At 40.3% G+C, this 27,334-nt stretch overlaps 1 protein-coding gene across 3 annotated transcripts; it reads right to left on the bottom strand.

Moving 5' to 3' along the window:
• Positions 1–651: 651 nt before the first annotated feature.
• nr3c1 (nuclear receptor subfamily 3, group C, member 1 (glucocorticoid receptor)) lies at positions 652–27,267 on the bottom strand. 3 transcript variants are annotated; one of them, XM_006781543.2, is made up of 9 exons: positions 27,188–27,267; positions 25,245–26,452; positions 11,791–11,939; positions 11,449–11,565; positions 11,089–11,367; positions 9,524–9,668; positions 7,080–7,210; positions 6,447–6,604; positions 652–4,481 (listed from the first exon to the last, which is right to left on the bottom strand). In XM_006781543.2, exons 1-9 carry the CDS (start codon positions 27,200–27,202, stop codon positions 4,329–4,331), a joined length of 2,355 nt encoding a protein of 784 aa, XP_006781606.2. In that variant the 5' UTR covers positions 27,203–27,267; the 3' UTR covers positions 652–4,328. The 3 variants fall into 3 exon arrangements, with proteins under 3 accessions (XP_006781606.2, XP_006781608.2, XP_006781607.2); XM_006781545.3 differs by having other exon boundaries at positions 27,072–27,252; XM_006781544.3 differs by having other exon boundaries at positions 26,929–27,251.
• Positions 27,268–27,334: the final 67 nt, after the last annotated feature.

Below are 27,334 nucleotides of genomic sequence, written 5' to 3'. Positions count from 1 at the left end.
TACACTGTGAAGCATTAAAGCAGTTCTGAATGCAAAATAGGGTTCAAAGTGTACCTCATAAAATCTGTGGTGATTGGATAAGCATCTAATTTTCACAGCTAGATGTGCTCCTTTATTGGCTCTCGGAGTTTAGTCCCTACTCCAAGGTGTTAAGTTTTGCTTCTCAGCAGCAATTTAAAAACAACCACTTATTGGGGCAGTTATTTTGAACCATTATCTTAATTTAAATACTCGCCTGCACTGTAAAGAGTCACCAGGGAAATCTGACAGAAACTTCACCTTAAAAGTTGCTGACTTTGCCTTAAATTTAGGTTTTAAAAGGCTTTCTTCCCCCCTTCTAATTATACCGATCCCACCAATTACTGCCACTGTAGAAGGTTGGTGTTTGTAAATGAGCAGCTTGACCAATAAATAAATAAATTTTAGATGCTTTTAAATAGGAACAAAAACAGAGGTTTACTTCCAGTGAATCTGAGCAGTCAATAAACCAGGTGTCAGAATGGAAAAGCATGTTTATTTGATGAACACGTGCTTGCTGTGAACATGAAAAGTGGCCTTGTGCCAAGAATGACCATTTCCACAGTTTAGTTTTACTGCGACGGATGGCAAACATCATCATACACGTCCCCGTTTCGACAAGTACCACACAAAGACGTTAAAGGTTCAAACTTTAATCGATGGAGGAAAAATATCAACAGGATCTCACTACAGAGTGGAAATAATACAGAGGGGGTGGGGGGAGGTACTGAAAAACTCTTTTTTTTGAAGACAAATACACCACATTATTTCTTTACAATGGATTATATGTACATATTAAACTGGTTGGAAGCAAAAACAAAACAAAAGAACGCTCTTTAGAGAAAGCATATACCAGTGAAAGATGATCTGCCCTTGATAATTCTCAAAAGTTAATGTCTGCATATGTTTTTATACAAAATAGATTTTCAAATAATATTTGGGTAGTGCAATTTTTTTTTCTCTTTTCTTATTTTTATTTAAGATTCAAGCTGGTTGATTACTTTCACAAACAGTTTGCGTGTGAAATAGACTGACTCCTATCCTATTCACAGTATTACACAATCCGACCAAAGCCTCCACGTTAGAGGAAAAAGAAACATAAAGAACTGTACATTTGTCCTGTCTGCACTTGCTTTGGTCACCTTGTAGTCAAACATCTAACAGGCTGTTGTTTTTTGTGCAATCTGGGTGGACTGATTATTGTTTCCTGAATATCCTGAAAAGCTGGCCTGCAGAGATCAAAGTCAGTCCCCTGTACGTAAATAGCTTATATAGGAAAGAAATGAAGGAAAACAAGAAGTAATGTAATGTTATGCTATGATGATGGTGTTTCTATTGCATATTCAGATGTCCTCCTCAAAAATGTACACACAAGACATTTTTGAGCAAGAAGAGGCAAGTGTGCGATTTTATCTCTCTCTCTCTTTCTATATACATACATACATATATATCTATATATCTGTGTGTGTATATATACCTGTTTAAATGAAGAGCAGCAGCAGTAGAGACTTGGCTACACTGAATGTGAAAGTAACCCAAGATGATTTCCAAATATCTGAAACAAACCTCTCAGAAAAATGATAAGCATCTGTTGTCTGAGCCTCAGTGACAGTGACGCTGGTGGCAGCAGAGTCATTAAATTATTCTCATATATTAAATTTTTTATCTTTGTTGGTGGGGGTGGGGGAGAAAGGAATAAACATAAAACGAAAAATAAACACCAAAACAGACATCTGGGGAATCCAAACTTGTTTTTGGTTTTTAGTGTCAAAACGGAGCACAGACAGCTAAATGCTGTGTGAATCAGACAGTTTAAATAACCTGAGAATGGGGGAAAAAGGTTTTTTTAGACTTGTCGTGGGGGATAGATCGGCCACTCGACAATTTTACGTTTTTCCATATTTAAATACACAAGTGAAATAAACGAATTCCTCTTTTAAGGGTCACATTCATGTAAAACATAAAAAAAAGGGGTTAGGAAACACTGGTGAAAATTCCCACTTAGACCCCACAAACGCACACGTGTGTTTATACATCTGTGTTACATATAAAACTCAGTTATCTCTTACAACAATCCAGTGTCCTGAAGTGCAGATAACTCAGGACTCCCCCCCTCTATTTAAGACAAATTTATAAGCTTCAAAGTTTGGGCTCATTTCCGCTTCTCATACAATACTGACCGACTTTCAGCATCACTGAAAACAGACAAAACAGGAGTTTGGCACTGAAACAGTTCCCAGAGAATAAAAAGGATCCATTTTGCCTGCTTCCCCAAAGCAGCAACGCTACACTCGGACTGTGACGGGACTCTATGAGGTGACTGTTTTTTTAAAATGCCGGGACTCGTCCACAATGGCAAACAAACAAACATGCAACACATACGAAAACACAAGCAGACGCTGGACACGTTGTCTAGGGAGGGGATGATGCCTGAGCCGAACTGCTCGATACACAAGCCGTCTATCGTACAGACGGTTCGTTCTCAAAGGAATACTCTGACATTTTGACCAGTATTCTGTAAAATGTCTCATATCCCTGCAATGAATATGAAGCTGCCGGCACAGAAAGAGTGTAGAGAGGGGAACATCTGGCATGGTTTTATTTAAAAACAATAAGACTGCCAGGACCTTTAAAACCTCATTAATACCAGTTAGATTGTGTTTGTTTAGTTTATACAAAAAACTAATAAAAAAAGCCAGAAATACCAAATCAGCTTTAAACTCCAGCTTCACATTCACTGTACAGATATGACAGCGGGATAGCTGTATTCCCACAAAATGTCCAGCTATTCCTTTAATGAATACAATAATACATGAGCTTTTAATTTAAAAAAAAAAAAAAAAATCCAAAGCAGAAGCTCATTGAGAGAAGAGATATACTGTATGTATCACATCATCATCTTTACCAAACACACTTTGAATAAAAAAGAGCTTAAAAAGTGAAAGACAGGTGTTTCTCCTTCCACTTTGAGCCACGTTAAAAACCACAGAAATTTCCTGATTAATCAAAAATGACATAAACTTGCAAACACAATAAGAATAAGCCCTCTCTCTTGTGATTGGTAGACGCAGATATCCATCCAACTGTTAGACTACCGGTGAAGGAGCGCGGACTAAAACGAAGCACACAATGGGCTACTTCCTAAAAAAGCAGCTCTACTTTCCATCTAAAGTCAAACAGGAAAGACAATTTAAACAGTCTTTCTTCACAGCCTTTTAAAGCCTTAAACAGAGTACAAAGTGCTGAAATCGCACATAAAGACTCCCGTGTATGTGTGTGTGTGTGCAGGAGGAAGCAGGCTCTGAGCGTTGTTTAACAATAAGGATCATTTCTACACGTGAGCGATGGACTGAGCTGCCACTTCTAAAGATAAAATACAGCCACTGGAAAATCAAAAAGGAAAACTCGAAAGAAGTATAAAAAGTACAATCAACATACGATGAAGGTAGACCATGACGGGATAAAGAGTACGGTCGGAAGAAAAATGGCTAAGTAATCATTGAAGCAAAAAAGGCACATGTTTTTTTCCCTTTTATAATAAAAGACGTGTGTAAACCTGGAAGAGGTCAGCTTGTGAAAGAAATAATCCTTAGAACGATGGATGTCTCTTAACAGTCCCATAGATTTGTTTCATATTTTCCATAGTTAATTAGCAAAACCAAAAAAAAAGAAAAGCCACTAAATACGCTTTTTAAATGACTAGAAAACACACTCTCCCCCCATGTGACTGATAAAACATTTTGTTACAACCTCCTATAAAAACTAAAAGTGGAACATACAGTCTAAAAGCCTACCGACGAGCATGTTAAGCTTCGCTACCCTCTTGGGTAACATCAACCTGGGTAATTGTAGAAACTGTCATAATTTGAAAATGTAGAAAATACTATCAGAACCTGTATATAGATATTTGTTCAATCTATTTTAGATAACGTTCTGAATTTGAAGGTAAGAAACCTGAGATGATGTTGATGTTAGTCTAGTTCTTCTGTGATTATCTTTTATCTTACAAACAATTCCTAATCATTGTTACACACTACATCCTACACTGTTCAACAAAACCAAACCTCTTGTGCTTGCCGTTTCTACACAAACATCTCCGCCCTCTCCAATCAGACCCGTGAGCCACTACACAAGAGTTGCATACGTGCTCCCAAAATACATCATCCGCGCCTGGGATCCTCAAGTCTTCTGGGGGTTGGGGTAAGGGTGGGTGAGTCCGGTTGGGAAGGGTGGTGAGGTGAGATTATGCGGTGGGACTTTTTTTCTTTTTTTTCTTTTTTTTAAGGCATTGTGTCTGTCACAGGGGTGAGTCATCTCTGGTGGAAGAGCAGAGGTTTGACGCTCCCAGCCTTGAATTTTGGTAACTGGTTGCTGATGATCTCTGCCAGCATCTCTGGGAACTCCACGCTCAGGGATTTATTCACAAAGGTGTAGAAGCAGAAACTCAGCAGACCGCCGACCATCTGGAGAGAACGCAAGAGTAGGAGACATCAGAACGTGATTAACATAAAACAAAGTGTTTCCTGAGTAATGGTTTAAAACTATGAGTGGCATTTTAAACAGTCCATCAGATATACAAATATTTCCAGCGAGCAACAAAAACTGGCTTGAAAACATTTAAGTCAAAGTTACAGTACAGCTGCTGCTCTCATTTAATTCAATTAACATACACAGAAATACAGCCTGAACTCTTTCTTGTGTTCTGTTCTCTGTCAAGACGATCCCTCCCTGCTTTAATAACGCTGATCCACTTTGTGGGGAGGCCAATCCATGCCTAGTAGAAAAACACAATGGACCACCATCTTTTATGCTTTTACTACAGTGGCAGTGTGTTTTTAGATTAGACTGAAAACTGGTGCCAATCTGATGCTTTCCAGATAGTAGTGTGATCAAAATCTGACCATACTTTTCTGCCTTTTATTATCCCATCAACAACACTAGCTTAAAGTGTCCAGCATATTTTACAGGTGGCCTATTTCTTAAGGACATGAGTGTCAGATACCACTGATTGACTGTACATACTTTACTTTAGGACTAGGACCACATGTTTTTTGTCTTCCACTTATCCACCTTACAATATTATGGCAAACATTTCAGCTAACAGCTCTTTGGGAATCACCTCGTTGGTACAAAAATACTATGTTACTATTATTAATAAAATATTATTTTACAATTAATACTGTTTTGTGTTATGTTTGACATCTTTTAAGTAAAGAAATGGGAACAAATTATGTGTTTTTGGAGCAGGCTGCTAGTAACAAACTGCCTAAAAAAAACCCACAATTTAAAATGTGTTATTTGTAGACAACACTGATTCATTCCACGTTTCACAGGTCCGTGTTAAGTGACATTCTTAACTTTCCTCTGAAAGTTGTACAAGGAGTGAAAGTGAGTGAAAAAGCAGCCAATGTCCAAAAAACAAACAAAAAAAAAACCTTTGAAAAGCCTGTAGTGTTACTGCTCAAGACCAATTTAGAAATTACAAAAAAGTTCATCTTCTTTTAAGCAAAACATAAAGAAATGAGGGATGGATCAAGACTTGTGCACAGTACCCTACACTGGCTGACAATGCTACATGTAAACCTACAAAACAAACTGCACCAGCAATATGTAGCTTTGATGGTGGGTTCACCAGTTTCACTTTGAGTATTAAATGAGCCTTTTTGTAGTCTGAATTTCTTTAAGGTCTTGATTGCATTCTCAGACAAAGGCAGTTCATTTTTACACTTTAATTTTTGTGCATATATGTTAGCCCTCCACTAGCTTACTCCTTGCTTCTAAAGCCATATCCCTTTCACACATTCTGGTTCACATTCAGCAATCTCATAAAGTAGGTTGAGTTCCTCCTAGATTGGATATTTGGTTTCTGAGTCTTTCGTTAACTTCTGGCATCGTGTTAGCAGAGGTGCCAGAGCAGGTGATCACTGACAAGTGACGGGCGATGTGATCGGCTCGGGCTGCTGTCTTTTTATGCACAGTTTCCAGCTGAGAGTCAAAAGCCAGACACCGTTCGTTAATACTGTCTAAAGTTTATTTTCTCCTATCTTTTCTGTAAGTGGTGGTCCATCTGCACTGGGGGTTAGTTCCAGTTTGTTCCCCACAAAAGGGTGTTTCTAGTTTATTATGAACCTCAGTGAGTGTCTTTGATATATCACACTCTCTTAATTGTCGACATTAAGCAACTGAGCAAACCCTCCACAGATAGTTTCTGATCAATTTTGCTGCACTTTAGGAAGTACTATCAAATCTGTATTTTTCTGTTTTGTATCACTGAAACAAGTCTCCCTCAAATCTCTCTGCACTTTAAAATGATTAATCTGATTAGTCACAGATAACAGACCATTGTTTAAGGATTTAGGGACTGCAGATGGTCAATAACGACTTGCTAGCACTGATAGGTTTTGGGATCATGTGCTCAGTCTTTGTACCTCATGCATGGAATCCAGCAACTTGGTGAGCTGATAGAATCGCTGCCAGTTCTGGCTGGAGTTCTCCTCACGCTTCACAATGGCTTTTCCTAGCTCCTTGATATACGACATGCGAATCTCATCAAACACTGCTTGGCTCTTCAGGCCGTCCTTTGGCACTGTGGGAGAGGAGGACATTCAATGTCACCATCTTGGAAATAAAATCAGGGGAGTGTGCCTCACTTTTACTGCCCGTGTCTCACGCTACAGCCATCACACTTCCAGGTTTAAACCGCAATTATGGAAGGGCATTTTAAACACCATTAACTACTTAAAACATCCATGCTGTGAAGGACACAAACAGCACCTAATGACTATCCAAATAGTCTACAAGGCAGAGATCTAGCTCTGTAGACTATATAAATGTGTTTAAGTATTAAATGTAGTCTGGTACCTTTAATTCTGCAGCACTAAATGATCACACACACCACAATGCAGTTTTGTAAACTTCTGTACTCAAACAAAACTACGTATTAGTTTAACTGAGAAAGTGCTGAGATGTGCCTTGTGCATCCATCAACATTGTCTATAGTATTGGATTGAGATAATGACTTTTGTAACACAGGTTCAGCTGCTCTCAGGTGGAAGTCTGACCTGTGCTGAGCAGCAGCAGGACCTTCATGCACAGGTACTCATCGTGGGAAACCTGCAGCCGAACAAACTCGCTGCAAATCTTCAGCATCTGCTCAAACTGGTCGGTCATGTAGGGCAGCTTCATCCTCTCCCTGGTGGGTTCAGACAGAGACATTTCAGAATATTTCTCCTGTTGTGCTACCTGTAATATTTCTGTACATTTTATGTCCATGGTCATGATGTAGAAGAGTGAAAATGCATTTTTCCATTTAGTACAGATCATTACAGTGATCAGTTTATATTGTGAGTTACACCAAAACATGAAAACCTCAAAAATAGGATATAGAATAAACTATCTGCTTCTATTAGATATTATTCTAAGGAAGGTATTTTAAAGGGGTAATCTCTGCTAAGGCTAGCGTCCTAACTTCCAGTTGATAAGTGATCCTCCTGTGCAGTGTCTTCTCGAACACATGTGCTGCCTCTACACCAAGCTTTGTGAAATACACCTGGGCAACGTTTGCGACATGTCGCTGACAAACAAACTTGAAGTTACTGGTCCTTTAACCTCGGTTCTCTGATAACATGATTGATGTTTATGGTGAATGCTCTAACAGCATTACCTATAAAATGAGGATAGTTCAATATCACTCATCATTCAAGATGAGCCTCTCTTTATCTCTGCTACTCTCTCTTATCTCAAGGTAAGACAGCTCACAGTGGAGTACAGTGACACTTAACCTATAAATCCCTGCAATGATTAACTTCAATACAATTTCATCTTGTATATACAGAGCCCAGGAGGTGTCATTCCCCTAAAGGAATGAGCACAATGACACACAGGTAGCTGCAGTCCTTTGCTAGTTAACCTACATAATCCAGTGAGAGAGCCACTGTTTAGTAACAAGCTTGCCAACATGGGGTTAGCCCATGAAGCAAACAACTGATCCTCATGTGCAAGGCTTAAGGCACCAGTATTCCCCCCACATTTGATGCTTCGCACGCCACTGCAACGTCGTCACGCAGTCGCTTCTATTTATGTCTGCTGTCAAGGTGAAGGAAGCTACCACAGCACTCTCCCGAATCATACGTGCCCGCACTCAGAAGATAACGCCAGTATAGGAACCAGAAGCAAAGACTTTACAGTCCCAGAAAGTCTCACAACACACCAACGTGCTAGCGGCATAACCGCCGTGTTACAGGGGCCATGGTGAGCATAAAAACAAGCATTAACCCCAACAGGCTTGAATGTCTAAGTTAACATGCTCCCCCACCTGGCTGTATGGCAAGGACTAGACGGTGACTGTCAGAGAGGAGCCATGATGGCATCTGATGATGAAGGTATTCAGCTGGACAGTTAAGGCTTCAAGTTGTAAAGGAAAAAATTGTATCACCCAACTATAGTTGGTGAGTGCTTGTTCACAGTTGGCAGCTAGGTGAAATTGGTTGCAAAGAGGGTGCTGCACCAAAAACCTCCTTGTGATTGTTCTGGCTGAAAGCAGTTGCCAGCAGTTTGCATGGTAGATTCCAACTTGTGTGCAAACAAAAGCCAACTATTAGCTAAGTAGTAGGGGCTTGTGTAATATACTTGGATATTTATATTGAGCCATTTGTATATATTGGAGCTCTGTTTACGGACAAATCTGCATCTTTCATACAAACTACAGGTGACTGTGGCAATCAAATCGTGGTTTTTAGTGCAGTGCTATATATCTCCTTCACCTGATGGCTACCAGCAACTTCCAGTGACCAATTCCCCACTGGTTTATGAATATGCTTCTTTTTTTTCCCCCCTTTACTACCGTTGGTTACCAGATCTCTAGGTCTGTGTAACTGGTGCAGTTAAACAGTCAGCAGAGAGAGGCCTTCTGGGTAAAATAGGAAAAGAAACTAAATAACATCTGATACTGAGCTATCCTCATTTATTGGGAAGCAGCACGATTTTGTCTCCAGTACTGTTTGGGTAGATGAATAGCGGGACAACAAACAAATGTTTGAAAGAGATTATTTTTGGCAAATTATGACAAAAGACAGGCAGCAAATGAAGTTTGTTTGGAGCTGACTAACAATAGAAAACACACCCTCGTCAGATATTAATTATGATCATGCTAATTTTAAGCTTCTGATTAGGGGGAGAAAAATGAAAAGCAAAAGGCCTATTATAGCCCTAAGCATGATAGCTCTGACAACGGCTCACTGCTCTCAGATTCTATGAGAAGGATCAGACACAGATTACTAGTAAGAGCAGGCAGACACAGTTTGAATGTTGGTAGATGGGACACACAGCAGAGAGCTGCTCTGATACACTTCAACAAGCAGATGTTTGTGCTTGAGTCACCTGGTCATCTATGTTTTTACTTTAACAATCCCGACAGCAGTGACACATTATTTCACTTATTTTAAATATACATCGGTCTAGTCGTCCTTTAGGTATCAGACGATTTAGAATGCTTAGCAATACTTACTCATTGATGACGAGGTCTGGCGCAAAGCAGAGCATGTTGCCGTTGCACTGCTGGTAAGACCTCCAGCCCAAACTAAAAGTCATGAGGAAGAGCCAGGAGTACTGCAGCAGAGTCATCTGGTCATCCAGGTGCAGGTTCCTGAAACCTGAGGGGAAGGACATGGAAATACCTCAACTGGGTTTCAAAGCAGTCACGATATAATATAATTATATTCATTTTCCAGAGGTGGTCTGTGGTTTACAAGTAAAATGCTAAACAACTGTTTGCACAGACTTTAAAGAGGGATCACTGTTGGCGAACACACAAGACTATGCTTAGCACGGAAAACACCCAGAGTGACATTTGCTTCAGAAAGACAATAGCAACCAGTGAACCTGTGGTTAATACCACAAACATGATAGTTCTGCATTAGCATGTAAAAAAAACAAAGAAGCTTCTCCTCATAACATAGCTTGAAATGTTAATAAAGGACATAATGGAACTGTCATTAAAAACAGGTCTTTTGAAAACTACACTGAAATAAACTACATGAAGTTGCAGAACATGAAGTCGTCGTTACAAAGAAGAATCTACATTTGAGAATTTGGCAGTACAAAAAAACCACAAAGACAACAGTTCGCAGAGATGTGGAAAAAGTGATAAGGTCAGATGAGTCATCTGTCACTATATTCTCTGAAGGTGGGCGAGTGTACGTGTGGTGCATGCCAAGAGAAGGGCACAGTAGGGTTGTGCAGATGGTCAAAGTGACTGATGATAGCTCGCCAATCAAGGCCATTTTAGCTCATTTTCCCTTTCATGCATTAAAATACCATTAATATGATGTTCAGCATAAATCTACTTATTTCAACTAATTAGACTAAAATGAAATGTTGATGTGAGGACATCTCTTCATGCTGAAGTGAGAAACAAACTCATAGATGTGTGTGTTTCTCTCTCATTTGTTGCATACTGATTTGGTGTATGTGGGCCACTCGCTGTACTTTAATGGAGGGTGGATCGCACTATCCTAACCTCTACCCTAACCCTTAACCTCCTCTGTGGGATCCCACAGGGTGACAATCAGACCGTTGAGCAAAGAGGCCAGCCCTACAGAACAAACCTAAATGCTTGACTCCTACAGTTCTGGGATTTCCTGGTTCTGTTTAGTTGTTGGGGGCATTTTTGCTGTCGTGGTTTGGTTCCATTTGTTCCCTTAGTGGGCACAAATCAATAACATGTTCTTCTAAGTGTTTGTCTTTTCACCGTAATTAACCTCCAAGATTGCCATCACTTACGATTGAACACCAGTGGGAGGTTTTGTAGCAACATGTCAAACATGGCAGACTCTTTATCACCATCATCGAAACACCCAAAAATGGAATATCTTTGGGAGAAACGATGATCTATCCCCCGAGTAGCATTACAGAGACTTGATGCTGTCCTGCTTCAATTCAGTTTTATTTGTATAGCGCCAAATCACAACAGTCGCCTCAAGGCGTTGGTGACGACACCTTGCTAAGACCCTTCAACTTATCACCTGTCTTTACTATTTATACTTTACAAATTCCCCACCAAGCACCACTAACCTGGCAGAGCCTTGGCCCACTTGACGGCAGAGATGACCTGTCGGCCTCCAAGCCTGTTGAGGGTGGTCATGAGGCGGGTGGAGTTGTCGGGCAGGGTGCTGTCGTAGCCAGCGTAGATGGTGTCTGGCTCTATCGCCTTCAGCAGGGATAACATTGTTGGAACGAGCTGAGGCATGCACTTGGGTACGAGGGAGCGGGTCTCAACTGGCGGTGAAGGTGTAACCTCTGGTGGGTTGCTCTGCTGGACGCCCTTTAACCGATTCTTCTTTAATTTGCGAGCTTCGGGGGACATAACAGGGGTGAACAGGTGCAAATAAAACAACTCAAAGCATCTGAAATATCCATGCGGGTGCTGCATACCTTCCAGATTCATGCCTGCCATCAGACACTTTCGGAATCGGCAGGCTGGGCAGTTCTTCCTCCTGATTTTGTCTATTATGCAGTCATTCCTCCCTGCACACAGGTAATTATGTTGCCCTGCAGCACACAGAAGAGAATATTCATGTGTTATTTACCTTAAATGTTAAGACAAACACTGCAGGCTAAATCTAATGAGGTGTTTCATGGTCTTTTAAAACATTAAGGCATCAACTTTAACATTATAACCCCTGTATTTGAGCTAACATGAGAGGCAAACACTAGTAATTACTGTGTAACTGGAAGCAATAAATACACAAATGATGATATTTTAGGGTGTTGCACCTTCTACTGCTCTCTTGAAGAAGACTTTGCAGCTGCCGCAGGTGAGAACGCCATAGTGGCAGCCCGAAGCCTCATCAGAGCACACCAGGCAGATTTTATGAGTCCCGCTCTTTCCTTGTGTGGAGGATGTAGCAGTGCTCCCTTCCTGCCTGGAGATAGAATTGGAAGAAGCAGCATTTTGATTTATTTATTTATTTATTTTTTAATAAAACACAATTTCACACACAGGGACATCTTGCTAATGTAATTTTACTGCATGCCAAAAGTGTTTAAATTGATTCAAATCAAACAGCTGCAAAACACAATCAAATTCATGTAAAATTCACAAACCGCGTGTTTACACAGTGCTATTTATGCAGCCTTGTCCTATCCAGAATTGAGCTGTAGTTCATATTTATAACTCTGTGCTGAAGCTTTGAAGCAAATAAAAAACAATTTACATATATATACACTCTAGTGACTATTTTTGTAAACTCTGGTTTGATCTCAGCGTCTTGAGTGAAGAAAACTTTAAAGTCCCAGCCCTTAAAACCTAAATTATCTCAACATCTGCGGTCACATCCTAAATCCGGTGGTTTTCATCAAACAGCCCTTCTTCTTGTGATTGAACCGCAAACATTTCCAGACCCGGTCAACACTGGTTAAGAATGCACTTGCTCAAAACTGCCACTAGAGGACTTTGCTGCATTCATGAACTTTTCTAACCCAATGGCCACAGCATTGACAACGCCCACACTGAGAGGATATCCAGCCTCAGATGTGCAATAACCATATGTTTACACGTCTGCTGCTGCAATGAAAACTATTGTATTTGACAACAGTTTCTCCTGAACACCATCACTACACACAACAAAACACTTATTGAGGTTATTGGCGGAGGACTCAAGTTCACTTTTTGTTATACAACATGAGGGTATTAAGATGAAAGCAGGCATTCATGCACTTTCAATGGACCGGAAAACCTGAGTAAAACATCAAAGCATCAAGTCCAGAAGCATTCATAAATCTGGTTATAAAAGAAAGGCAAGAAAACCAAAGAAGCACGAGATCTGTGAAAGCTAAGCTCCCCTGACAACACACTGTGGTCAATACATGTCAGTTTTCTATAATCCGTACAACTGTGTAATCGTTTCCGAGCTTTCATTTTCTCCGTCTTTCACCGCACTGTTTTCTTACACTTCAAACTCAAACCAGTGTTTACTTCCAAATCTTGTTTTAATTAGGAGAGCCTAATGCCGCAAAGTGGAGTGTTACCTAAACAACTCCCTTCTGGTCGGCTGTGAGCGGTGAACGCAGTTTTAGGAGAGTGAACACAGCCACTAAATTCACGAGTAAGCCAGGAAACCGGCATTTATGATTATTTTGAACTTAAAAACAAATGTTTTTAAGAGTAACACGAGCAGGATTTCAAAATGTTTGAGGTAGACTACGCAGAAAGAACATTATGATAAATGGGCATGGTGCAATAACAACTGTTTTTTAAGCCCTGAAAACCAGATTTATCATCCCAGCTTAAAAAATACAATGCATCCCAGCCTAAGTAGGTGCATTACTTGTATAAATAAGAAACAATTAATCATTCATTTGCAACAGTTGAAAAGGGAAACAAGAAATTACCAGCAAATCCACATTCAACAAACCAAACAGTGGGGTAATGGTTTTGCAGTATGTTCCCACTCTCTCCATCAAAGTTACACCAAAGAAGTGACTACTAAGCTTAGAGATGTTTATTTTTTTTAACTGATTTAAGGCTGATGTGGGCTGCACTTTAAAATAAATATTAAAACTACATGCCCGTATTTTAGCTCAGTGTGTGTGATGACAGACAGCAGAGTCTCCCTCATCCCTCCGTCTTTATAAGTATTCACAAGAAAAACTAGCTCTGCTCAGTTATGCTTTAAATCAAAGGCATCACACCTTGGTTGAAGGGTACTAGAGATGGCACTATTATCCTGTTATTCTTCAAATACTGCCTTACACGCCAAACTGCTGTCAGATGACTAGGAATTGACCTTTTACGGTTTGCACTGGACCTTGTTTGTTTATTACTGAAAGGAGCTCCACTTTGCAAAAAGCTTTGCATTTTTCACTTGTTTGTACAGTATCACGTAATCCCTCTCATGTTATTAGTGTATTTGTCTTTGATTTTTATTCATATACAATTTGGACACTAAAATAGTTGCATAAAGTTTTTTATATTTTGGATAACATGATTACCATTTATGTAGCAGCAATACATTTGTATTGTTGTGATGATGTTCCCTTTTAATCTGCCAATACAAATATTTATAATAGTCACATTTATGTAGCACCTGAAGATTTTAATAAATTCTGATATTCACTGCTTTCCAGATCAAGGGTCCAAAATACTGAGGATCCAAAATGTTTCATTTTAATTAAAGTAACTCTTGACAGCAGGAATGAGGTGTTAGTGCTAATATGATGTGTCGGCCTATTTCCATATTTGACATTGCATATTACCAAACATCTCCACTTTGGTCTGATCGGTCCAAAGGACACTGCTCCAGAAGTCTTATGGTTTGCAAGATGCATCTTTGTGAACCTAAGCTGTGCAGCCACGTCATTTGTCAAGAGGAGTTTTCTCTTGAAACCCTCCCAAACAAGCCATGCATGTTCAGTCTTTTTAGAATTTTACTGTCATGAACTTCCACTTTTAATATGTCAAATGGCTCTAGATGGCTAAAGAAAATGGTAGCTCTTGGAGTTTTTGCAGTTTCTTTGAGCATTGCGCCATCTGACCATGTGCTGAATTTGCAGGGATTTCCACTCTTGGGAATATGGTTGCACTGTGTTAATGCACACCTGAATGTTCCTTATCAGCAAACTGCCTGAAGGTCTGCTTTTATAGGGATTGTCACACTTGACAAGTACATTTGATTAGCAACGTCTGGCTGCTACAAACCGTCTTAATTCATATGAAAACGATAAAACTACTTAATTTTTAAGACGGGATCTGGAGGTAGCATTAGCAAGTTCTCTCTTTGCAATGCAGTCCTGTAACAACATCCAGGACACATCATGTCTTCTCAACCATAACTTCTTGATGTACTGTCAGGATGCAAAAACTACACTGCTCTGCTTCCGAAACAAACTTTGCAAATAATCTTTTAATTAGTTTCGATTAACAGTGGGACCTGAAATTTTGCAGAAATCCTATTAAGGTGGATTGCTCCACTGGAATTTTTCTCAACTCAATCCTAAATGGTTGGATTTGACGGACTTGATGACTGACGTGGAATAACCTTTGCATTTATTTGGGATCCCAAAGTGAGCAACAGAAAGTTATGTTATTTTCTAGTGCTGCTCACTTTGGCCTCTCTGCTGTTCTTCCAAACAGACACAAACAAGCCAAGTTCGGGGTATGTCCTTGACCTTGACTGGTTTTAACCTCACTGAACTTTGGTTTATATTTATACACTAACATCAGATGAGAGGGACGGTTGCACCATCTCTACTTTAACAACAAGATCAATTTGCCAACCATGTAATAAAAAGAAAATGTGACTTCATGGTGCATTCAAGTGCGCATTGTAAACCCCAAAATTCATCCTGTAATGACCACACATCTTTTTACACTTTATACCCAGAGCACAACTCATAGCCTACCAAAGTTAAGGTGACCCTAGTTAAGTAAACAATATTTTCACATTACCACTGAATCAAATGTGAAAATGATTGTTAATCTTCAACAATTTCCAAAATGTTTTACTCACTCTGCCTTTTCCAGTGCATTGTTTAAAAGTTTAACCTTTAGCACTTTTCAGTAATAACAGCTTGTGGCTGTTTTCAACAAAAGCTCTAACCTAAGCACAAAGAAAAAACAAAAACAATAAGCAGAAACTCTTAACAGATGTATAAATATGTATGCAAATATTCAGAAGAATGCCTCCAAATAACAATGCTATTGTTTCACCACTGCTGGATGTGTTAAGAAGCTACGGTTTGCCAAAATGTGTCCTGTAACAAAGTTATTAGGTGATAATACGTTGCTATTATATTTACAGCCTGTTCCAAGCTTTAGAGTTTAACACAATGCTTCACTGTGGCTATACCAACACACTATACTGTAGAAAAATATAAAGAACCAAATATAAAGCCAGGATGCTTTGAAGAACAATGCTATATACAGTTTTTTTTTTCCATATCAAGCTAAAAATCAAATCAATATTTTCTGCTCTCTGCCTTTAAAACATCACCAGTCCTCCACACAGGCTGAACTACAGCTTTACTGAGGCCTATAGATCTGAGAGGTCATGGCTGTGTGGGGGAAATACCATCTGCTGCACAGTTCGCTGTTGTACTTGTCACTGAAGATAATGTTTCATGATTCGGGTCTATGTTTGAGGTTTGTGCCACAGCATTTTGGATCACTTATAAGGCCTCTGGATCATACTGCATGATGGGTAAAAATAAAATAGGACCACGAAGCCCCCAAATGAGAGTGTGGTGGCCTGCACGATGGGCGGTGGCGGCTAATGAGTCCAGACTGATGATGATGATGTCAGAGGGTTTGTCCTTGACTGGTCCACTGAGATGGTGTCAGCAGAGCAGCTTTACTAGAAGGCTTTGGACTACTGGCTCAAATCCAATTACTGCTGCTGGTAAACGCTTGCAACAACGACAACAATGAGAAGTAACCCTGAAGAGAAGTTGCGGCTGTGTATGACATTCTCAAAATCTCATTGTGAAGTCAGCTGATGAAACTGAACTTCACCATAATATGAGCTGCGAATCTGTCTTTGTGGATTGTCAGATGCAAACCACTCAAAGCTGCAAGGCAATGTGGGGAGACCGAATTTCCTCTTTCTGAAACCATCTGCTGAAGTGCGTGCTCACAATCAACAGGAAGTTCTTGCATTCCCTCTGAGTGTACTCTCGGTCAGAGCTCAGACGCAGAACAAAGGCAGAGACTCCCTGAGTGGGGGCTCGCCTTCAACACGAGCAGCGCTGAGAAAGTTAGCTGCTTAGGAGCGCAATCAATGAGCCTGGGCGTTAAGCAGGCAACACACTTGTGCTAACGCAGGTGTCCCAATGCCCTGCTTAACAATTCATAATCCCCTTTAAGCTGCGTGCATCACAAGGAACTTGGCAACCCCCTACTCTCTATACTCCACTATCTGCCCATTCAGATTATCAGCCTTCAAGCATTTTTCTTAAATGCAGTTATTCTTCTTTTGCAGATGATAAATCATTTGAAGCTTTTCTTACACATATTTTTCTCAAACTACTTGACCTACTTTATAACCAACCACTGCAAATGAGTCATCGCACTGAAAAGATTATGACCAATCATTTTACTGGATTGTGATGGTTGGTTTATTTTACTGGCAATTGCAGCTACAAATATGGATTAACATCATCCCACAAACATCTCATCTTCATCAGACGTTTGGAGCAGAGCCGGTAGAAGTGTATAAGGAAGTACACCACTGAAATATATATAAGAGAACTGGTTTGTGCACTCCGAATCGTTCTCATATGCAGAACAATTAAAGAGGTTTTATGAGTGAGTGGCAGGATTTTTTTTTTTCTTTCTGGGCTAGACGTTTCTAAAATTATCTATGATGTATGGTGTCTAATAATAACAGTATGTCTTTATACATACTGGTGCTACGTCTTTACTCATGAGGCACATGAGTAAAGTACATCTACATCAAGTTTCTTCATGGCTGTTGCTTTGTTTCATCATACAGGCACTCTGGATTGTCCCTCTGTGCCACTGTCCACAAAGGGCCACTGTCTTCCTCTTCGTGCTAAATCTGTTTCAATAACAGTGGCAGTTTGTAGCCCAAAGCAGCAACTACTGCTTGGCTTCGAGCACCAGAAGAGGAAATTAGACTCAACTTGCTGCTAAGCATAGGAAGAACAACCCCCTAGGATCCGAGTTTCCATATAAGTTTCCATAATAGAAGCTGTTCGTACGTGTAGGTGGGAGGTAACTTCCTGGCTGCCAAATGAATTGGATACTGTAATACCTTTAACTGGGTATTACTGGATGTGGGAGGATCCCATTCCCAAAAGTTTGACTTGCTGACTCAACAACTTCACTGAAAGGAAAAAAAACAACAACAACAACAACAACAAAAAAAAAAAAAAACAAAACCACATAATGAGAGTTAACCTAGCTGTATCCTCTTATCCTCAATATGGGGAATTTCTGTAAGCCTATTCAGCATCAAAACTCAACAAAGAGTAAATATAGAAAAAGCAGCACTGTGGTTACAGGGGAATGCAGTAATAACGTGAAAGAGACTGGAATGGCTGGCATTTGATCTGGTGCATTCACTCGGCGCCAGATGTGGGGAGGCGGGAGAGAAAGTAGGTCAGAGGAGTGAGAGCTTCACGGCTGTGCTCTGCGGTCTGCCTTCCTGCCTCGGTGCTCATGACACACCCACATGCACACATACATGCGCGCACCTACACATTCATGAATAATACACATAGTCAACAGAAACAAATTTCACGCACACACACACACACACACACAAGCAGCAGCTGAAAGCTTCTGCTGACGGTCATGGTCTCTGCCCTTGACTGCAGGAAGTAAAAGCAGGGGACAGAGGGAGAAAGAGGGAGCGAGAGGTAGAGGACGGCTGAGCGAGGAGAGGGGTGTGCCGCGGCAAGACTGTGCAGTGAACTGGGACTCTGACCAAAGATTACTTTCTAAACACAGAGTTAAGGCACAGAGGTTAGTATAGGCTTACAAATAGGTTTTATTTAAATACACACAGTTATATATAAATGAATGACTGACCACAAATAACTCAAGTATCAAACCAGCTTTGATACCACAGCTGGCACTCACGACACCAGTTTTAGTTCACCAATACAACTTAAACACACTTTCTAACTTCAGATTGAGGCCCACCACTGCTGCAAAGGTTTGATAAGGATCTCACTAGCTGAACAGATCTCTGCAGTGTCTTATAAACACTGTAGCTGTCATGATACACAGCCCCGAGGGCATGAATCATACCAACATTTTGATCGGAAGAGCACTGCCTAAAATGTTCACATAGAAGCTTTAGCTGTTTGTTTCTTTTTAATGCATGATAAAACATTAAAGAAATTTTCTGTGGAAGAGAAGAAGCTCCTTCAAAGCAGCACCTGGGTTGAGTCAAAATATTTTCAAGAGATTTACTCTCCCGAGTTTCATTCAGCTGTGAGTCATAGTCAGTTTCCACAGTAGACTCAGTATTCCCACATGTGAAATTCTCTGGAGAGTTACCACGTTAGTGAGATCACCGTCTTGTCCAGGCACTGCTTCATTCGGCCCCATCTTGACTGCACACGAGCTCGGAGTCAGAAGGTCAGATTCACTAAATGCTGCCTGTGCAGCGTCATCAGTCAGGTGGTTAACCCTGCAACCCAAACATTTGTGACTTTGTAACAAATGTTTGGGTTGCAGTAACAAGACATTTGTTGTTACTATAACAACACATTTGTTACTCTGTAACAAAGTGTTTATTTTTAATTAGTTAATGCACCAAATGTGTTCTCAAATCACTTGTTTGAAAGAAAATCTCAGACTCCACTAGAGTATCATGCAGAAAAATGCAGCCAATCCCCATGGCTGCTCCAGGAAAGTAAAGTGTGGCTTTTTTTTGGCCAAAAAAATAACTTAAACGAGGCATCCATTACGAAAATATTTGCTTTAACTTTCCAGAGAATCTACTTCATAAACAGAAAAACTGAGCTAAAGGAATTGCTTGAGCGGAAACTTGAATTTAAGGCATTTTATGTGTGTGAAAACCTAACTCATAAATCATCCAAATGCACACATAAAGTGAAAAGCAGATGCTGAAGCTACACAAGACAACTCTATGTGACAACGGCTCTATTCAGCGAATCAGTTTCATTACGCCTGCAAACAAAGTTCCTCGAATAAATGCACAAATCTTCAAATACTAATCTGCAGCATCCACCAAGAACAACATAATGATAGACAATATGATTATGCTACAAAAACTAGAGCTCATCTTTATCCTACAACCATGACAAGATAATGTCAAAGCACAAAGTACAAATCAATATTTTAATGATGCGTCTGTTGTTTTGGTTAACAAAAATATTAATTATCTTTAGTCCAGTGTATTTGCCTGAGTGGGAGCAGCACACCAACCCAATGAAAACCCCTGAGATCCCAATAAGCCAAAGGGGAAAACTAATTAAATACAAAATATTTACATTATTATTTTAAGATAGTTTAAATTATGTGCCGTTGTTTAGCTTCAGTGCAGTCTGAGAGCCTTTTTCACCATTTTCTCTCCTCAATTGCCATGTGTGTCAGCACAGAAGATACCATTACTCAAATTGATGACTGCCTACTCTAAAACCAAAGATGGATTAACAATGACAATCCCAAATGTCTTTAAGTACCTGTGTTAAAAAGATCCTGTGTCTGAATGTTCTTTAAGCTCTAGAATAACTTCAAAACTCACTGAGATATACCCCGCAAAAAGTAAATCTCAAGAAACCACTGCGGCACAAGTTTGGAAAATGACCAGAAGACTATAAGTAACAGCTTAAGTGGTATTTATGGTATTTGGCTATGCAGAGTGAAGGACTGGTTATGCAACTCTACACAGATGTGCTTCTGTGTAGTCCTATAAAAAAAAAAAAAAAAAAAAGCAGCACACAGCCCAACGGGGATGATGCTGCACAAAGGATAAATCCTGCTTGGTTAAGAAGTTCTTCTGAACATGTGAGGAAAGTTCAACTGATACAGGGAGAAGTGACAAACAAATTAAGAAAAGTGACTGCAGTGGACAGTTTCCATCATTTTTAACATTCTCTTTTACTACAATCCTGTTCTTTGTATAATAATGCTGTGTTCCATCTGAAGGGAAGTCTGAAATTCTGAGTTTCCTGTCGTACTTTTCAGCTGGAACGCCCCCTCAAATCGGACTTCCTACTTGTGAAGTTGGAGCGGTCCCACCAACCCCAACTTTGGTATCAACGCTGGCAAAAATGAAAGCAATAGTAAAGTAGTAGAAAAGCAGTAAAACTAGAGCTGGGCGATATAAGATTTTTTTCATATCACGATATGTTTTTTTCATTTCAGGCGATAACGATATATATCACGATATAAGCCAAATAACTATATTTGTAAGATTTAAATGTGCCGTTGCTCACAAGTAGAATGTGAAATAATCAGCAGCTTGTTTTGATTTAAATATTTATTTCCCATAATAAGTTCAACAGGGTAGATGTACTTAAGGAACATGAGACTTTTTTAGATAAATAAAAGACAAATATTGCAAACTACACAAAAGGGAGCTTTATTGTATTTCCAGACTTGCTTTCGGCACAATTTACAGTGCGCGCTACTCTGTTTTTTGTCAGACTTGAAATAGCCAAAATACCTTCACACTACGGAACTTCTATGGCTCTTCCGTTCGACAATCTCTCCGGCATTGGAACCATCATCGGTTTTCTCTTCGGTCACGCTCTCGGTTGATTTTTCTCTAGTCGGCACACTCATTTCCTCCATTACCCGGGTGGCACGCCAGCTGGCTGCTTCCCAAACAAATACACATGTGCGGCTTGGCGCTTGTGCTGTACGTAACAAGTCACGTGACGTTGCGGCTGTGATTGGTTTGGCTCTGCGCTACTTAATTTGGATTAGCTTTTCTTTTCTTTTAAGAGCGGTGAGGCCTATCGCAATAGTTTAACTTTTCTATCGAGAAAAAGTTATTTTGCAATACATATTGTTATCGTTCTATCGCCCAGCTCTAAGTAAAACTATAGAACTTGTAATATGTACTACCGCTGTTGTGCACTTGTGGCTTACAAAATAAGCCATACACTGAACACCAACCACATTTTATTTATAAATGAGCAACGGTGATGTTCTGAAGTGCAAAAAAAAAAAAAAAAAACTAAACAGAAATTTGCTGTACACCAAGTACTGCTAATGAGTGCTCTACAATACGCTATCGAGCAAAACAAATGCTCTTTTCTGACTTGACTCTGATTTTCTGAGATGAGAGCTAAGCTAAACTACCAATAACCACATGAACATGAAGACAACTATCCCACAGACCAGCTGTCTGTGACACTGTCCCGTGGTAAAAGTATAGACAGCTGCAACAAGTAGAAAACGGTCTGCAAACCTATGCCCAGAATTTGCACAGAACAATCTCACAATCATGCCAGTGTCTTTAGTTATCTTTGCATCTTGCATGTTAACAAGGCATAAGGTTTCCAACTGTGGTTAACTGCATGCTACTGTAGGTTCATCAGCATCGCTCTCCATTTCATCCTTCTTCCACCAAAACTTCAAATATCTGCAGATTATTATGAATAAAGCTTTAAACACTCAAAGCTGTATTCAAGACAGTCCTTTCCCCTACATCTCCATTGAAGAGGCACTCAGACAAACTAAGGTGGATTATTATCTACTGAAGGAATATATTTATACCAGTTCCCTCGATCCATCATGTCTGGTGGTTAAAACTAGTCATGACATGATGAGGGTGTGTATTTCCCAAAATAAACAAAGCTCCACATTTCTTAAAGTGACGCATTCTTGATTAACTGCAAACTGGTTATCTATGAGTCAGTTCATCATACTATAATACAACGTGATGCACGGAATTCACAGCGGACGTTTGAAACTAATGGACAATGGACTCATGTTAAGAGTCCTGCACAGAGAAACCCAGCAAAAATCTACTGTGTGTGCTATTTATAAAATGTGCTATTTCAGGTCGGTCCCTCAGTGTCACGCAATGCCCTCTGAGCCACAATTTTAGAAGGAAGCAGCAGTGGCATTGCAGCGTGAGAAGTTTTCTACCTAATGGAAACTGCCTGGTGACCACACAATCAAAACACAGCCCAGTGCTCAGTTCATTTCAAGCCAGTAAATGTAACACAACCAGAGTCAAACAAACACCACACAAAAATGACTCATACACATAGACTCAGACACTAATAAGACAGTCATCAAACAGCCAGAGGTGCACACAAAATCATTTCGCCTCACACCACACGGACAGGCATAATCCCATGCCTAAACACACCTTTACTGCTCACAAAGACAGGACGATTAGAGGCTCAAGTGAAATGAAGCTGAGGTGTATCTCATGTCTGAACCCATCTGTTCCTGCTCACCAAGCAGTGTGACAGCTGTGGACATGGCACCATGCATCATTTGCACAATACAAACACAACCACATCAGTTGACAGGACGCATTTGTGTGTACCAACTTTTAAGCTGATCCCTCCCATATCAGATACTGAATCAAACAGGCGTGAATGTAAAAGAGATGCAAATAAAGTAGACAGTTAGACTCTCTGACACACCTCTGTTCGCATGTCAGCCTCAGAGCTGAAATCATAAAATATCTGCAGGGCAGCAAAGTAACCACAAAACAAAAGATGCTTTGTAGGGCCATGAGCACTGCAAACACTGTGATTCCTATTAGCCAGAATACAAGCTCACTGGAAATAAATCATAGGAACAGAAGGAGTCTTTCCTCCCCCCCTCACTTCTCCTTACACAGAAATAATTTGAATATTACATTACGGGCTCAAATAATCAGTTTAGACCATGATCCTTACTGTTGAATGACTTCCCTCCTCAGGTTTATTTTAGCACAAAACAGCTGGAAGAGCTATCAAAAATGACTCATTGAACTCCCTGACTGGGAAACCTTACTCTTATAATAGAAAGCAAAAGAGATAGCGGGATTAGGACATAAAAACAACAAATCAGAAAACAGTTGATCACAGAGTGGAAGAGAAACAAGCTATAGAGACTCATACTGACACTCTTGTCAAGGAAAACAAAAGGATGGCCTGTCTGATTCGAATATAAGTGGAATTCCCCGACCCTTTAACAGCACATCCTTCCTTTAGATCTCAGCACTTACTGCTTCTGGTGCAGCCACGTCCTGTGGCGACCATCAGTCTGCCTCACAAAGCAGGATTAGTAGGTTAACTATCTTAGAGGTTAAACCATGCTGAACCAAAACAAGTCAAACAAAAAACATCTAATTGCATGAGTCACCAATTCTACAGAATAAGGAAACAGAGAAACAAAACCCATTGAAAATGTTACATATCATATTGTTATTTCTCATATCTGTATTTTTATTTAAATACAAACACTGGAGTGATAAACTGTGATTTGTGCCATATTGTAATATGGTTGTAATATGATTTTTTATGTATTTAGAGATAAATAAAAAAGGCTTAAAATAAATTGCAGAAATAAAGAACTTCCTCAAATGTCTCACTGTGGGTATAAAAATAGACCGTCTCTTATCGCTGCAAAAAAAAAAAAAAAAAAAAAAAAAAAAAAAAGCAGGAAGTCATGCTACTTTGACGTACACCATCCACCTAAACATCAGTGCCCCACACTTATAGCACCATCAACAGCAAGACTTTATTTTGGACATTTTTTTAGCTAAAAACCCACAAATACTAGAAACTAACTAAAATACAAGGAAGAAATAAAGATTACGGACTGAAAAAGATGCAGGTCAAAACTCAATACAGCGACTCTTTCTATAGCAATTCACATATTTTCTTGATTGCTGATCCAATTCTATACAACTGCATTATTTTCACCTGTAACACATGTACTTCTGTTCTTGGTATTGAAAAGTAAGCGTTTTACTTTGCTGACTCTTTACTTTTTGAAGCTGATTTTCCTCCCAGGGATCAATAGCGTCAATGTAATGTGTTTAACAAATAAAAGTTTACTAAATGCTTTAATTACCCAGCATTTTATTTGATAATGGTAGACGTGAGTAGCTGCTTGTGTGAAGTCATAAAGTGAAACAATCTGGGCTGACACTAACATCTGATAACCATTTTTGTAAGACTGGTTTACCAGAGTTGCCAAAGTCCGATCTGAAAGCAGATAACCAAAGTCTACCAAAGTTGAGACATAAACAAGACGAGTACAACTGAAACTAACAGTCAAATCACGTGAAAATAAAAACAGCAACCGAATTTCAAACACAACTTTCTAAATCACAAGCAGCATTTACAAAAAAAAAAAAAAAAAAAAAGAAAGAAAGAAAGAAAGAAAGACTCATCTCAAAAGTCTCATAAACAAGCTATGAATACTAGGCTTCTGCAAGTAAGATCAAATCTGAGATGCAAACCCCCACTAACACTCTGAGTCAACTAACCGAGAAAAAAACATCCAATTAAAAAAAACAAGAATTTCAGCAAAGGATCTTGAGTATTTGTGGGCAAGTCAGCTCATGACCAGGCTGACTTCTGAAGGCCACAGACCTGCTGCTAAAATGCAGTCTAACACTGCTGCAGTGGTATACTCAGCACTGAATACTAAATTTCTCTAGATGATATATATGATAAAAACAAGGCATTTTTGGTTTAAAACATAAAAGATAGTGGTTATTCAGGCATACTGAAATGAAGGGTGATAGGACACAGCTGATGTCGACAGTTGTTACCTGGTAAAGCTGGTGGGGTAGGAGGGGGAACTTGAGAACCCCTCACTAGCCCTCTGGACTAATGAGTTGTTACCAATACCCTGGCCTCGGTTCCAGACCCCACCGATGGTCGTTACTGGGAGAAAGAGGCTGGAAACTGGCTTCTGCTCATTCTTCAGCAGAGTATCACTGCTCAGTGTGTTCACACCAAAGTGGTAGGTCTGTCCTCCTGAAGTGCTGACCCCACAGACTGAGATGGCGTTAGTCCCAGCCATGTCTCCAGAAGCCGTGCCGCTAATTTGGCAATAACTCTGTCCTCCAGGGGTCTTCTCCTGTTTAACGACACCTGGGGTGCAGAGCTGGATGAAGTCTGCATCTTTTTCTTTTTTCACCATTGCAGACAAAGTGGTTGTAGGGGATAGTGAAGTAGTTGTGGATATGGTAGGGCTGGATAGATCTGGACTGGTCACACTGCTGCCATTAAGGGCAACAGGTACTGCCCTAGTCGTGTTACTGCTGTCAACTACAGCAGGTTTTATGTCCCTGTCGGATGTCACTCCAAGCAAAGAATCATCTGCAAGAGAAGACAAAAAAGCATCATCCCCTACATAAAAATCAGAAGGGGACCCAGCGAGGTCAAAGTCCTGCAGCAGATCCAGAGTGTTGTCACTGAACAACTTTTGGTTCACGTCCATATCTTTCCCAATGGGCTCAAAGGCATTATCAAGGTCAATTGGGTCCTGCTCTCCTTTATCCAAGGAGAAATCCTCCGTTTTCAAAGGGAAGAAGTTGGGATCTGATCCCCCAATTAGCGAATCCATGGAGGACTGGGTGATGTCTGCCATACTGGCATCCAACTGGGACAAATTTTCTGATAAGGTTTGATGACCAAAAGTCGTCTGCGTCTGAAGTAACTGCTGGTGCTGGGGTCTCTGATCTTTGGTCAATCCCCGGGGCTGTGGACTGTCGATCAAGGAGCCTACGGTGGCAGTGACAGAGGCAGAGGTGAGCTCCTCAGGAAGGGTGCTGTTGTTGAGGCCGTTGGGCACCTGTCCTGGCTGCATCAAAGAGCTGGATGGAAGAACGACAGAGGCGGGAGAGGTGACAGACATGGCACTGTGAGGAGCTACTCTCAACAGACCTCCCTCCTCGGGGCTTTCAGTGTAGACCAGTTTACTTAAATGGTCATCTCTTCTGTATGCTATCTTCTTCACTCCACCTTTATCCATCTTTAGAGGGGAGAGGAGACAGACAGCGATAAGATACAGAGTGCAAACACAGATAAATGTGCAGAAATGCTACGGAGTTCGATAATAACACATGCACGGAGCAGGTAACTGCAGTTATGTACAAGACCAGAGGAAAGTTGCCTGATCGCGCCTGATACTCAACGAACAGCAACCGCTAACTACGCTAGCTATTAGCACAATATTGACATGAATGCACACATCTCGACCTCTTATCCACTGCAATTAAAGCAAACACACACAACGCGAATTAGACTACACACTGTATGCAGAGACTGGTAAAGTTAAGACAACTTTAAGATTTCTCAGCGGTAGCTTCTTGCTAACTGTTGACATGCTAGGTAGCAGTAGGCTAATGTCGTTGACACTAATATTAGCCTGCAAGCTAACGCAGTCCTTACAACGGCTGCTTTAGCATTAACTGAACCAACTAAATGTGAATAATGTATCGTAATTACCCTTGAAATGAGTGGTTGCAGATATCTGTCCACAGGTCGCCTGTCAACATTGTTTTGGTTGATACACCCTGATTGAGTCTGCTAACATTACTCCTGTCGCGGCGTATCGTCTCTACATTCCGACATCAAATGATACAGCACACCCAGCCTCGGCGTTTTTTCAGCCGCCCAAATCAATCTAGCTGTAGATTTGCATGCAAAAGGTGAGACTGGTAACTACACTGATTGCCAGCTACCCCTTAGGAAAGTAGGCGCTAACCTCTAAGAAAAACATACAAAATGGAGAACTGAAAGAGGCGGCTCCATGGCTGACCTGCTTTACTACATGCAGCCCTGACCGCTGCTGGCCGCACCGGGGAACTGCAGCTGAAGTTCCGATTTAAACTTCCAGAAAAAAAATACTATA

Source organism: Neolamprologus brichardi, chromosome 2, assembly GCF_056152115.1.
Source record: "Neolamprologus brichardi isolate AB-2024 chromosome 2, ASM5615211v1, whole genome shotgun sequence".
Taxonomy (NCBI): Eukaryota; Metazoa; Chordata; class Actinopteri; order Cichliformes; family Cichlidae; genus Neolamprologus; species Neolamprologus brichardi.
The sequence above is the reverse complement of the archived record's forward strand: the minus strand, read 5'-3'. Positions and strand labels throughout refer to the sequence as shown.